Below are 14428 nucleotides of genomic sequence, written 5' to 3' on the forward strand. Positions count from 1 at the left end.
TCCGGACTTAATGTTCCGAAAATATGCGCCGAATACAAGTGAAAGCTATCTCATATCAAACACGGCATATCATTTTCACCGCTCAGCCAATTAAGGTACGGTACCTACGATATATGATAACACAATACTGTAAATGTATGTTGTATTCATACATTCATGACAATTATTGAAGGGACCTGACACTTCACTATAGTTATTAATGAGTCCTATGTTTTGTAGTCCTACTTGAATACGACGACCAAGAGGTGCATGTAACCACGCTGAGAAAGGTATGTATTTTTTCTTTCTTTACATCATTTCAATGTCTAATACATGTATTTCCGGAACATGTATGTAAACTTGTATAAAATCCAATGAAGTTATATTCACAATTTAACATGTTTTACTACTTTCTCAAGAATTAACTGGTTTGTCTAACGCTACAATGATTTCAGCTGCACAACGTTATCACCAAGGAACATAGAATCAGTTCAGTGTAAATACACACATGTCCAACATCGCTGACTTTTGCATGCTGCTGTAATGTGAAAGCATTACGAAAACCAACTAATGTGGAATTATCTATTGTATAAACGTGTTTGGATCAGGAACACTCGCATCAGGAAACACACCTTTGCTCTTTTGCGCACGTAGACATTACCCCAATCGTTTAGAGCTGACATGGCGTGTCTGTCGTTTAGTCGTTTCAAAACACACACACACACACACACACACACACACACACACACACACACACACACACACACACACACACACACACACCCCCACACCCACACACACCCACACACACCCCACCCCCATCAGCACTCAACACATTTCGCGTAGTCGGATTTCGCCACAAGCCTGTATGAAAAAATACGTGACTTCAAGTTTCCAATTGTCAAGTTTTACTGCATGTAGAGTAATATTCCTGATGTCTACTTTTTTTACAGTGATGTATTAAACGGGCATGTTCCTTCAACGAAGATACGAAAAAACCGTGTCAGATGAAATGTTTCTTTAAAAGCTGTTCAAACAGGTTTACAACATTTTAGGCCTTGAATATTCTTTCAAGAAGTGTGTAGTGATCGCGTAAAATTTTCCAGATTTGAATCATCACAGACAAAGATGGTGTCCAGTACTGTGTCCTATTTTTACCTGCACCACATGTTCTCGTGTTCTCGAAATATCTACTGGCCCGCTTGCCAAATGCTAGCTGATTGTGAATTGGGACAGTAATATATTGTTAAACCTATCCCGACTGGCTAGCTGAGAATCTCAGTTAAATTGTTCTTTATCTGATGCGCATGAATATGATGATGTCAATTATGAAGGTGTTAATAGTTGGTCAGCAAAAGTGTCGTGATAGTTATTATTTCTTGTCACACGAAGATCGCTATATAACGTTTTACGTCGTGCTTGAGAATATTTCGCTCATATGACGACGTGCATGCGTGTGTATGTGTATGTGCGCCTGCTTGTACTAGCCCAGACTTAAGCTGGTTTTATAGTGCTAGCCCACTGAGATACCATGCCGCAGTGAAGCATGAATACCCCACTCAGACACATTATACTGACTCCGAGCCGACCAGTCCTTGTTGTACCCATTAATGCCGAGCGCCAGGCAGGGACCAACAAGTACCATATTTTAACGTCTTTTGGTATGACGCGATCGGGGATCGAACCCGCGACCTTCCGCTCTCCGGACAGACGCTCTAACCACTACACCACGGAGGCGGTCAATGTTAATAGGGATGTTAATAACCATTACAATACAATTGTAAATTTTAACATCTTCAATTACAAAACATCACACCAATTCTGAACGATGTGCATTTTGATATTGATATTTTGCAGGGCAAGTGCAGTATGAGGTGGGTTAGCAAATTTCATACTTAACTAGCCCTCCTGGCCTATGACTTTTGCAAATTAATTCATACACAGGTGACGGGTGCTACTGATGGGGTACCCGTTCCTGAACAACTTACATATAGTATGACCAGAAATTATTGAGAATTTCAGGTATAGGTTTAATTGGATTTCTAGTATAAACAATCTTGACCAGCTATCAAGTGTTTGGTTTCATTCAAGAGAGACAACTCCGTTAATCCTTTTTCATTAGTTTGTTAAGAGGTATCCTCCCTTTGTTTACTTGCTAGCAGACGACATTTTCAGTGATCCTAAGTATGGATGATTTAGAGAAGAGGAAGTTGATTTTAGAGTATTATAACAAGGACATCAGATCAGCTAAAGTGATTTCAAGTAGAACAGGCATCCCTTTGTCCACTGTTTATCGTGTTTTGAAAAATATTGCAAATGGATATGGCATTGAGCACCAGGGAGGAGCAGGTAGGCCCAGAAAATTGACTGTCGGTGACAGGAGGCGGCTTGGTATTCTTGTTTCTAAAAACAAACGAAGGAGTTTAGAAAACTTAAGGCTGGATATGATTGATAGAGGAACTGTGGCTGTCTGTAAGGAGACAATAAGAACTGAGCTGCATGCAATGGGTTGGCAGAAAAGTCGAGGAATTCCATCACCGATCATGAAACCTGAACAAAAGGAGCGAAGGTTGAACTGGAACTTTTAACTGGGACAATGTGATTTTCTCAGATGAAAGTTCTGAACGGCTGTTTCCTAATACACTGAAATTCTGAACCAAACAAACTGAAAAACCTTTGTATCAGCGTCCAAAGTACACTCCGAAATTTAACGTGTGGGGTGGCATATCTGTGTTAGGGGCAACGCCCCTCTGTGTATTTGAAGGGAATATGAACAGTGAGCGGTACACAGATATTCTCGAGGGACATTTACTTCCATCTGCTCACGTGTTCTATGGAAACTTTTGGATTTTCCAGCAGGACAACGACCCAAAACATCGTTCAAAGCATTCACAGGCCTGGTTTCGGACCCAAAATATGACATTATTAGATTGGTCAAGCTCTAGCCCTGACCTAAATCCAATAGAAAATGTTTGGGGACTTATGAAGGAAAGTGTCAATAAGAAAAATCTCACAAATATTGCTGAAATGAAAGAAGAGGTGGTCCGATATTGGGACAGCATGGACCACGACTTCTTTGATCAGTAGTATGCCCCGCCGCATTGAAGCCTGCATTGCTGCCCATGGTGACTTGACAAAATACTAACTGTTCACCTGTCTTTGAATCTGGAGTTATGTTCTGCTAATATTCACATTTAATACGTGAGTAATGAGTGAAAAAAATTAAAAAATTACAATCTTTAAATTCTCAATAATTTCTGGTTGTACTATTACAGTGATTCATAAACACAGGTTTATGGCACAGCCAAACAGCAGATTCTGATTTCAGCAGATATTTTTTGTGATTATGGAAGGGTTTTTTTTCGCTTTTATGACAATTATAACTATGAAAGTTTAACTTAACGTCCACAGGCTCCGGCAATGAAGACGTTGGAACTCCTGGTTGCAGTATCATTGTTCCATACGATATCCGAGGACTTCTTCCCCCAGCTGTACACAATAGGCACACATTACCAGATAGGTCACACTGTGGTACGTTGTAGTGTTTGTAATACATTCGTCAATAATATGTATATTTTCATTGTCCTGGATGTGGGTGAGTGAGTGAGTTAAAATAATCGTCACATCGGCAGTATTTCAGCCAAATCGTGACTAAATATGTTCTAAATACATGATAAATATATTTAAATTATAAACGACTGTCGACAAAGGACAGTAAAACGACTAGACTATCATATAACCAGAATTTAAAACTAGCCTCTATCTTTATTAGTGGATTTCTTAACAGTAGAAAGAAAAGTAAAACATTTTGTCATTTTAAAACTTCTCTACAACCCGATTTTTCTATTGTGGAAAATTATATATCAGAAAATACGTTTCAGTTCAACCAAAATCTTTAGGATTAGGATTAAGGTAAAGCAATAGTATTCGCTTATGCCGTTCAAATAATTAGACATCAATTTCAATGGTATAAACTGTATCTACTACTGTGTTGTATTCCAGGGCACGACGTTCAGAAGGATGATTCAGGAGTTTTATGAGCTGAGTAAATCATTGGCTGCAGTCACTAGATTCATACAAACAGACGCAGGGAAACGCGTAAGCTTCCTTATGTTTTTATTCATGCATCCTGCAATGACACTACTTGGACACAGTGAAGAAAGTGTTCCTGTAGATGGTTCTGGTCAATCTGTATGCTTGTGTGTTTCAGTATTACAGTGGGTTCTTGGACACCATGAAGAAAGTGAGTGAGTGAGTTAATATTTATCGTCACATCGGCAATATTTCAGCCATATCGTGACGAGAACAGTTTATAATTATTTTAAAGATCAATAAAGTTAGAAATTAAAAACCTGTTGACGAAGAACCGTAAAACTACTAATGTATCACAGATATCCATTTCAAACTAGTAATTAAATCTGAAATATTGGAGTGAGTGAGTGAAAATACAATATAAAAACAGGCTATAGATTGCCAACGACTGAAGGTAGATCACCATACTAGGGGCCACGGGGACTTACAGTACATTTGCTTCCTGCATGGACCCTAGCTGGATTTATATTATATGTATTACCATCCCTTCAGCCGTTAGCAACGTAGACAAATCTAGCCATACATTTAAAAACACACATATTCTACGATTAAAAATAGTGGAGAGTTTCAATTTACTTTGAATGTTTGTGGACTTATGTACCCTCTCAGGAGGACAATAATTTTACAGTACTTTAACCCTCCTTGAGGATACAGCCACTAACACTCTGAGTTATTAATTCAAACTTCCAATCATAAAATATTTATCTATTTATATAAATCAGTTAACAAATCTGATTCTTTTAAAAAAGCAATAATTAAATGAGAACTTATATTACTAAAAAGATCCTTCATAGTTCGTGATTTGAAATAGATATCCCTTGTGATTGAATATTCAACACAGTCAAGCAAGACATGTTTGACCGTTTTTCTTTCATCACAAGGGATGCAAAAAGGAGGATCTTCACCTTTTAACAAGTATTCGTGTGTATACCTTGTATGGGCAATGCGACATCGTCGCATAATGACCTCCTCAAATCTGGACTGACAACCCAAGTAAGTGTAACCAATATAGGGTTTTATTTCATGTAATTTATTTATACCTACTTGGGTGTCCCACTTCTTTTGCATCAGATCACGGATGTAAGTTCTAATGCTAGCTTTGTAATCAGAGTATGGAATAAGAAGTGGTGTCACAGATTTGTTGAGTGCTGCCTTGGCAGCAAGATCAGCCATTGTATTACCGGAAATTTCAACGTGGCTGGGTAACCAACAGTTGACGATGTCGTACTGGCCAGTAGCTAGATCATTATATAATTCAATAATTTCAATTAAAAGTGGATGTTTACAAGAAAGATTTTTAATAGCCTGAAGGCATCAAAGAGAGTCTGAAAAGATGTTATATTGTTTATATTTAGGGTGTTTATTAATATATTTTAAGGCTGTTAAGATGGCGTTAGCTTCTGCTGTGAAAATAGAGCTGTTATCGGACAATCGAGAAGATATTGTTCTGGATCCTTGGACCCATCTGTAAATAAGCATTTATATGTATTATATTTATTTCTTAATTGACTAAATTCCTGTTTATACTGTAATTCATTAGTTTCTGATTTTGTAAATGTGGTTAATGTTAAGTCAACTTCTGGCTTCACTAATTGCCAAGGAGGAGAAGAAAGAAGACGGGAAGGAGATATATTCTCCAGCTCAATGCCGGCAGCAGAAATGAATGGTTTAATTCTGTGTCCAAGAGGCGGAACAAGAGAAGACTTTTTGTTATACAAATCCTCATAAAGGGGATTGAAGATACAGTTAAATGCAGGGTTAGACTCGTTAGAATATAGTTAGGTAATATATTGAAAGATAATTTCTTACGGCGTTGTGTACGAGAAGGCTCATCTGCCTCGACGTAGAGACTATCAACTGGAGAAGTTCTAAATGATCCAAGACAAAGTCTTAGACCATGGTGGTGGACAGAATCAAGTAGTTTAAGGTTGCTTTTGCAGGCTCCGCCATATACGATGGAGCCATAGTCGAGTTTGGATCGGACCAGTGATCGATGTAAGTGAAGGAGGGTAATTTGGACACCTCCCCACTTTGAATTGGAAACGACTTTTAACAAGTCGAGTGCCTTTAGGCATTTGGCTTTTAGATGTTTGATATGTGGCAGAAAAGTTAAATGCGAGTCAAAGATGAGACCAAGGAATTTAGCTTTCTTGACAACTTTGATGGGTGTGCCATTTAATGATAATTCAGGGTCTTTTGGGGGTTTGTATTTACTACAAAAATGTATACAATTGGTTTTGGATTTCGAAAATTTAAAGCCGTTTTCCAGACACCATCTATGAATTTTGTTGAGACAAAGTTGTAATTGTCTCTCAATAGTTCGCATAGTTTTACCACGGCAAGAAATATTAAAATCATCCACGAAAAGGGATCCATCGATTGAATCACTTAAAACCTTCGAAAGGCTATTTTAATACTAAATAGCGTAACAGACAAAATACTGCCTTGTGGGACACCCCGATCCTGATTGTAATGATCAGACAGGGTTGAACCCACTCGGACTTGAACTTGTCGGTCGGTTAAAAACTGGGATATAAAAAGAGGCAAACGACCTCGCAAACCAAAATCATGTAAATCCTTTAAAATGCCATGCTTCCAAGTAGTATCATATGCTTTTTCAAGATAAAATAATATTGATACTGCATGTTGTTTAGTTATAATAGCATTTTTAACAAAGGATTTTAAGCGTACTACAAGATCAATAGCACTTCTGTTCTTCCGAAAAGGTTATTGGTTTCCAGATACCAAATTAATCTGTTATTTACCATTCGTTCCATGGTTTTACAGACGCAGCTGGTTAAAGATATGGGTCTGTAATTGGAAGGATCAGTATGATCCCGGCCAGGTGTTGGGATAGGGACTACAATGGCATTACGCTATGAAGGCGGAAAGTTTCCAGACGTCCATATTTGGTCAAATATATCTAAGAGTGTGACCAGACATGTTTTAGGCAAGTGTTTCAGTAGCTGATAATGAATATTGTCATCACCCGCTGCAGTGTCATGAGCTTGCTCAAGAGCTGTGTATAGCTCATGTAATGAAAACACTTCACAATAGTCTTCACCATTATTTGATTCAAAATTAACTTTTGACGTTTCCTGTTGTTTCAGATATCTCTGAAACTCAGGGACATAATTTGCTGATGAAGAATTTTTGGCAAGAGTTTCGCCAATTTTGTTTGCAATTTAAGATTGTCAGTAATTAAATTGTCGCCATCTTTAAGATGGTGAACAGCAGATTTTGAACCTTTGCCTTTAATTCTTTGAACCATGTTCCATACTCTGGACATTGGCGTACGTGAATTAATTTTGACGACATAGTTCCTCCAAGATTGCCTTTTGTTTTGTTTGAAGGTACGACGTGCCTTCGCATTGAGTATTTTAAATGTATTTAAGTTATGGACAGTTGGGTGATGGCGGAAATAGTTCTCTGCCATTCCTCGCATTTCTGTCTTGCCTACAAATCTGTATTAAACCATGGTTTCCGTACATGTGGAGTTGTAGAGGACTTTGGTATACACTCATCAGCTATTTCATTTAAAACATCAGAAAAAAAACCTTAATAGGATCAGTTATATCACTGAAATATTCGGGGCTTAGTTTAGATGTGCATAAAGTTTGACATAAGGACCAGTCTGCCTTGGAAAAATTCCATCTTGTATAAGATGTAGAATGAGATGGATACATTTCGGATAGGACAGTTGGAAAGTGGTCACTTCCACAGAGGTCATTGTGGACTGATCAATCAAATTCATTGAGGAGGTTAGAGTCTGCAAGAGACAAATCTAGAGAAGAGTAGGTGCCGGTTGCAGGATGCAAATAAGTGTTCGAATCGTCATTGTATATACATAAGTCATTATTGGAGATAAATTCTTCCAGTATTTTACCTTTAGAGTAAGTGCTTGTACCACCCCAGATCAGGTTATGGCCATTGAGATCACCCATTATAATACAAGGTTTAGGAAGTTAGTCATAGAGAGCTTGAAGATCAGACTGCTGAAGTGTTGAAGAAGGCGGAATACATAGAGAGCATAGTGTAAAGGTAACGTGAAGAGTAAGTCTCACTGCAACAGCTTGGAGACTAGTTGTGAGTGTTACAGGACTATGGATAACGTCCTGCTTTACAAGGATTGAAGACCCCCCAGTGGCCCTGTCACCCGGAGGTGAAAAAGAATTATATGCAACGAACTGACCTGTTGGACATTTGTAGTTGATTGAGATGGTGATTTCTCCTGTGGTATAGATGTTTCACGATTACTCTGAGACTCAGATTGGATTTGGGATGAAATTATAACTGTAGTTTGAGTGGATTGTTCTGGTGAAAACCTCTCGGGAGTATTAGTTTTCACCCTTGTCAAGTCTGTTTGACTGGGTATTGACGTAGTTCTGACTTTGGACTGTTCTGGGGTTGTATCAGATAGCGTTCTGGTGATTGAAACGTATGTTTCGGTCTTTTCTGGGGTTTGTACGAGTTTTGTAGCTTCTGCAAAACTGACTTTTGTACTGAATTTAATTTTATTAATCTCCATCCGCTGTTTCCACATCGGGCATTCCTTAAAGGAAAATGAGTGTGTTCCAAAGCAGTTGGCGCACTTTTTAAAGTTGCTGTCACTATCTTCCGTCACATGCGTCTTCTCACTGCAGTGTGCGCATGTAACAGACAATGTGCAGGTGTTCATACCGTGGCCGAACTTCTGACATTTGAAACATCTGAAAGGGTTGGGAATGTATGTATCAACCCTGATATTGCAGTAACTTACCCGGATGATATGCTCCAGCAGAAAGATTAAACAAGTAATCAGTCTACCAGATTGGCCCATGAGCCATCGCCTTCTGGTACCGGCATCTAGGCAAATTTTCTCAAATTTGAAAATTCATGTATCATACAATATATACACAAAACTAAACATGTCAGTATTGTGTCCAAATAAATCCAGGCAAATAGTTATAGAGTAATGAAATTTAGTGCTCAGGGCTCGGCATGACCAGCCGATTGGTTGAACCGGGCCCATTCAACCACCCGTCCAGGTGAAGTAAGGGGCGAAGTGGTGTGTTGAGCAAAGGAACACTGTTCCTGGAACCAAGGCCCTCAACCACCAGACTCCCTTCCTCCACCGACACAGGGGCGCAACCCACGGCAAACGGGTTGGTGGACCAAATATATCCCGGGTCCACAACGGGGGGTTGGAGAGCGCTTAGCGTTGCCCAGCACCCACCACGAGGAGGTGGCTCTTCATGGGTGCCCCATGAAGAAACTGTTCCTGTGGAGGGGGTCAGGTCAATCTGTATGCTTGTGTGTTTCAGTATTACAGTGGGTACTTGGACACCGTGAAGAAAGTGTTTCCTGATTACGTCAGTGAGTTGACTGGCCTGGCAGACGGAGCAGGGGTCAGCTTCACTCAGGTGTGTGTGTAGGGGGATGGGTAAGGAAGCTGTTTCTGGATGGGCATGAGGGAGGGGGACTGAGTCTAGATGTTAAAGTCACTGTTAATGCTGAAGCCATAACTAACAGAGTCATCGAGAATCGTCCTTGTAATTTAACTTTAACCAGCAGGGTAAAATCTATGTAGGATCAAACCTAGCATTCTTGCTAAGCACATCGACTATCTCCACAACCACCCCAACCTATCAAAGCATAGATTATCGTTGATAGGATTATTGATAATGGGATATCTTTAGTGGTAATGTGTATTGTTTCATAGGTTGAAACAATTACTTAACCGAAGATATATACATTTTCGGCGTTAACAAACAAGAAAAAAATGTAATAAAATTAGCATCTAAAATTTACTAAGTTTACAAATAAATGCACGTTAACCACAAGGGCTTTACATCAACGGCAATACAATCAAATTGACAGTATAAAGTAGAATAGTAGCGGAAATGACATCAAAGTCAGAGATGTTGTATTCACCTAGGAGCAACAGTGGTCAAGCTGCGAAAGAGGCTTATGGTGGGAATCCAGGGTAAATGCGATTGTCACAGACTCCTAGTCTTGGTGTAATGTGATTGAATATTTATGTGCTTGCCCCCCTTGTGTAGTTCCAAAACTACTCGGAGGTTCTCTCCCATGCTGGATGAAACCGGCTGTTCTAGAAGTATCCAGATTAATCTTGACTCAGTCTAAATAGTTGAAATAAACACGCGTCTACTGAGTTACAGGCCTTTTCTTTGATGATCTCACCTGAAATAAAGGCAGTACTGGACATGGAGGCGGCCCAGGCCTGCAGTGATGTGTACGTGGTGGACCAACAGGTGGGTACTCGGGCAACTGACCAGCTCCTAAAACAACAGTAGTAAACGTCCTGGGCCTTTAAGGACATCATCCCAGTCGCCTTCGTTAGGCAGATCTTGCCATCCGAATATATGTGCTTATCCAAGTCTTTGGGATAATCAATATTTCACATTCTCTAAGAGTTTATAACATGGGTGATAACTCTACACACCAGTCCACATGAAAAATATTGAAATGAGGCACAGATGAATAAGAATATGACAATTCAGTGAGTATGGGTTTGCGCCTTGTGATTTTAACTCCAGCAATATCACGAAAAGGGACACCAGAAATGGGCATTCCACCTACTCATGTTGGGAATCGTACCCGTGAGGGGTGAACGCTTTTACTACAAGGCCTAGAGAAACTAAAAGCACTTCTTACTATGAGAAGATGTTTATCTGATGAAATGGTAATTGATGAACTATTATAAGGAATAAGTATTCCCAAATGCAGTATGCTGCAAGGCGTTTAGACTTTTCAGTGATGAGTTCATTCCAGATCCAAGACTGGTCATCCTCAGATTGCCCTCGGTCACAATGAAGACTCACCAGAGCCGGCTTTGATAGGGAGAGTGTTTATGGTGCATGCAACTATAGTGGATCACAGTGGCAGCGTATTGGAGAAATTCTCGTCACTTAATATTCCAGGTAGTAGTGAGTGAGTGAGTTAAGATTTAAAGGCAACATTTTAGCCATATTATGACTAACAAAAGTATACATTAAGAAACCATAAATTCAGGTATAAAACGTCAGTAAAAGAACAATAAAAGGATCTGAATATCATATATATATATATATATAATGGTAAAACTAGTATCTAACCCTAATATACGACTCGTATGGTCAGGCTTCGCATTTTCTAGATCCTCTAGATTAATGAAGATCAGTCTTACTTCCAGCTTAAATAGAGTAACCATCATACAACTGCCTTCTACTGAATCCTAACAGAGACAATGTAGTACAACACTACTCCACAATGAATACAACTGTCTGATAACAAGCCAAGATGATACATGAGATCATCCTTATAGGGATAATTTTTATAGTGAGTGAGTGAGTTAATATTTAACGTGACATCGGCAATATTTCAGCCATATTGTGACGAGAACATATTTGACATTGAAATGGAACATGTGGATATTATATAAACCTGTCGCCAAAGGACAGTAAAACAACTAGAATATCACAATTAGAATTAAAAACTAGCATGGAAAGTTAAAACTATTAGTACTATTTGGACAATACAATATAAAAACTGGCTATATATCGCCAACAACTGAAGGTAGATCACCATACTAGGGACCATGGGACCATACTAGGTACCTTTTCTACTTGCATGGACCCTAGTTGGATTTACACCATCCCTTCATCAGCTGGCGATTGTAGAAATGTTAGCCAAAATAAAATAACAAGAATACTACGTTTAAAAATCCTGGTAAGTTTAAATTGACTTCGAATGTTTTATGGACTTACGTACCCTCTCAGGAGGACACTAATTTTACAATACTGCAACCCCCTTTGAGGGTACAGCCACTAATAATCCCAGTTACTAATCCAGGCTACCAATAATAAAATACTTATTTATTTACAAACTATTTAAAAAAAAATTATCTAGCAATTCTATTTCTTTTAAAAATTCAATGATTAAATGATAATTTACACTAAAAAGATCCTTCACTGTTTTAACATTAAAATATTTATCCCTTGTGATGGAAAAATCAATACAGTCACGCAGGACATGCTTGACCGTGATTCTTTCATCACAAGGGATACAAAACGGAGGATGCTCACCTTTAAGCAAATATTCATGTGTATATATCTTATGTGAAAATAATCCTGAAATCTGGACTGACAACCCAAGTAGGTGTAACCAATATAGGGTTTTATTTCATGTAATTTATTTATACCTATCTGGGTGTCCCACTTCTTCTGCATCAGATCACGGATGTAGGTTCCAATTCTAGCCTTGTAATCAGAGTATGGGATAAGTGAGTGAGTAAAGATTTAATGTCACATCGGCAATATTTCAGTCATATTGTGACGAGAACATATTTGACATTGAAATGAAACGTGTATATTATTATAAAACTTTGTCTATTTACAAAACACACATAAAAATTCATTTAACACATCTATCTCTTTTTAACAAATCAATGATTAAATGATAATTAACTTTATTAAAAAGGTCCTTTACTGTTTTGATTTTGAAATATTTATCCCTTATGATGGAGAATTCAACACAGTCAAGCAGGACATGCTTGGCCGTGGTTTTCTCATCACAAGGGATACGAGTATGGGATAAGAAGTGGTGTCACATATTTGTTGAGTCATTTTTATAGTATGCATCGCCATGACTTCAGTAAAACTGGCAGTCTACTAAACCAAGAGAACTATACTGTTGTAGCATACAGAATACCCATAATATACAGGTCATAACATCATGCTATATTTAGCTAAGATGAGGTAAAACGGCGTACTTCCTTAGGTTGAAGCTTTCCGCGCACTATGCATTGCAATGTTTCAGGTCTACTGTCTGGAACTGCGATGAGTTTCAGTGGGGATGGCAAAGTGTTCACCTTCAATTCGCTTTCTCCTGCTATTGTTGAGGCGGAAAAAATACGTAAGAGCTGTATCTCAACATAATGTTGGTTGTTTTTTTTAAAAATATTTCCAAACTTGAAATTTATGGCGCATTTATGTTACAAATGTCCCAGGGCGTGTCCAGGTGAGCATTTGTATTGCCTTTCCATGGGTCTGTAACGGATTCAACGTGAAGATCCGGGTTAGAATAGGTCTTCAGAAATCAATGCTGGTCGTAAGGGATAGATTGGTCAGACTTCCTGAATTGGTCGAGGCATGCTCATGATGTCAGTCACTGGATTGTCTGACACGATTATATACAATCTGAATCTACATAGATAGAATATAGCTAAGGGAAGCGTTAATCAAACCAGAATCAAAAACAAATAAACAAAACAAATAAAAAAACAACAACAAAAACAAACAATCGCCGAGCTTTCGGACAATACGTGCATTACTTCTGCGTACATGTTTAAACGAAGTTGGAAAATCTAATGCCCATGGCCGAATTGAAAATATTTCATATAAACGATCGGTTCAAGGACCAGTTGATACCACACATGGAGCCATGTTAGATTAGGTCGACATCCCTTGTCATAAGATGATCGACTGGGTTTCTCACACCACTGGTATTATTTGTTCCAGATTCGAGGACTGACCGAACATGATTACTCTTTCAAACACTTACGCAAATTAGTGAATGGATTCGGTTTGACACTACTTAGAATGATATTGTAGTCATGTTACTGGATGTCTTGCAAGCATTTTCATACGTCCAGCAAGTTCATTAGTCGAAGTTAGATCACAGAGTTTCATCTTTCATCGATCATGCAAATATAATTTGCAGGGTGTCTACCCTGGGTATATCCCACAACTTACCCCTAAGCATAGAAACATGCTTTCTAGTTTGCCATATACTTCGTGTTAATCTGAATCTCATCACGGGCGTCAGTAGTGATGTTTGCTCTGATTTCCAGCTCGTTACTTCATTAACAGAGCTGTGCTGGGCGTGACGTCACAGAGGGATCTTGAGAACCTGCTGCAGGGTCTGGGTGTCGGAGCGGCATATGGTTTCAAGTAAGATGAGGTTATGTTTATGTTTGTGATGCAAGACTGGGCACCTCACAGGGTGGCGTGTGTGTCGGCTTCAAGTATATATCTTTGTTTTAACTTAATACCAAGTCCAAGGCATCTTCTGCATGTCCTCGGTGTTGGAGTGGAATATAGCATTAGATAAGTGGATAAAAATCCGAATTTGTTATGAGGGATATAAATAAATATCGGATTTGAAAATTGAAGACCGAGGGCGTAAGTGAGTTGGGTATAACGCCGATAGGAAAGTATTCAAGTTATGCCCTTCATGTGGGAAGAAAGCTGGAAGTGATGCACGTGTCAGACGTTTGTAAATGGTTTGGTCTAACCGATTTTGTTTAAAAACTAGGGGCAAACCTAGATTTGAATCTTAGGTTTCTGACGTCCAATACTTATGAGTGAGTGAGTGA

The 14428-nt window shown here is 38.8% G+C and overlaps 1 protein-coding gene across 1 annotated transcript; it reads left to right on the forward strand.

The window, feature by feature from the left end:
* Window positions 1-3399: 3399 nt before the first annotated feature.
* On the forward strand, window positions 3400-14007 carry LOC124285994. The gene is made up of 6 exons (XM_046722310.1): window positions 3400-3510; window positions 4190-4222; window positions 9375-9473; window positions 10233-10325; window positions 10868-10994; window positions 13904-14007. Exons 1-6 carry the CDS (start codon window positions 3400-3402, stop codon window positions 14005-14007), a joined length of 567 nt encoding a protein of 188 aa, XP_046578266.1.
* Window positions 14008-14428: the final 421 nt, after the last annotated feature.

This window comes from Haliotis rubra, unplaced genomic scaffold (assembly GCF_003918875.1).
Source record: "Haliotis rubra isolate DU_JTF1 unplaced genomic scaffold, ASM391887v1 Scf372, whole genome shotgun sequence".
Lineage (NCBI taxonomy): Eukaryota > Metazoa > Mollusca > Gastropoda > Lepetellida > Haliotidae > Haliotis > Haliotis rubra.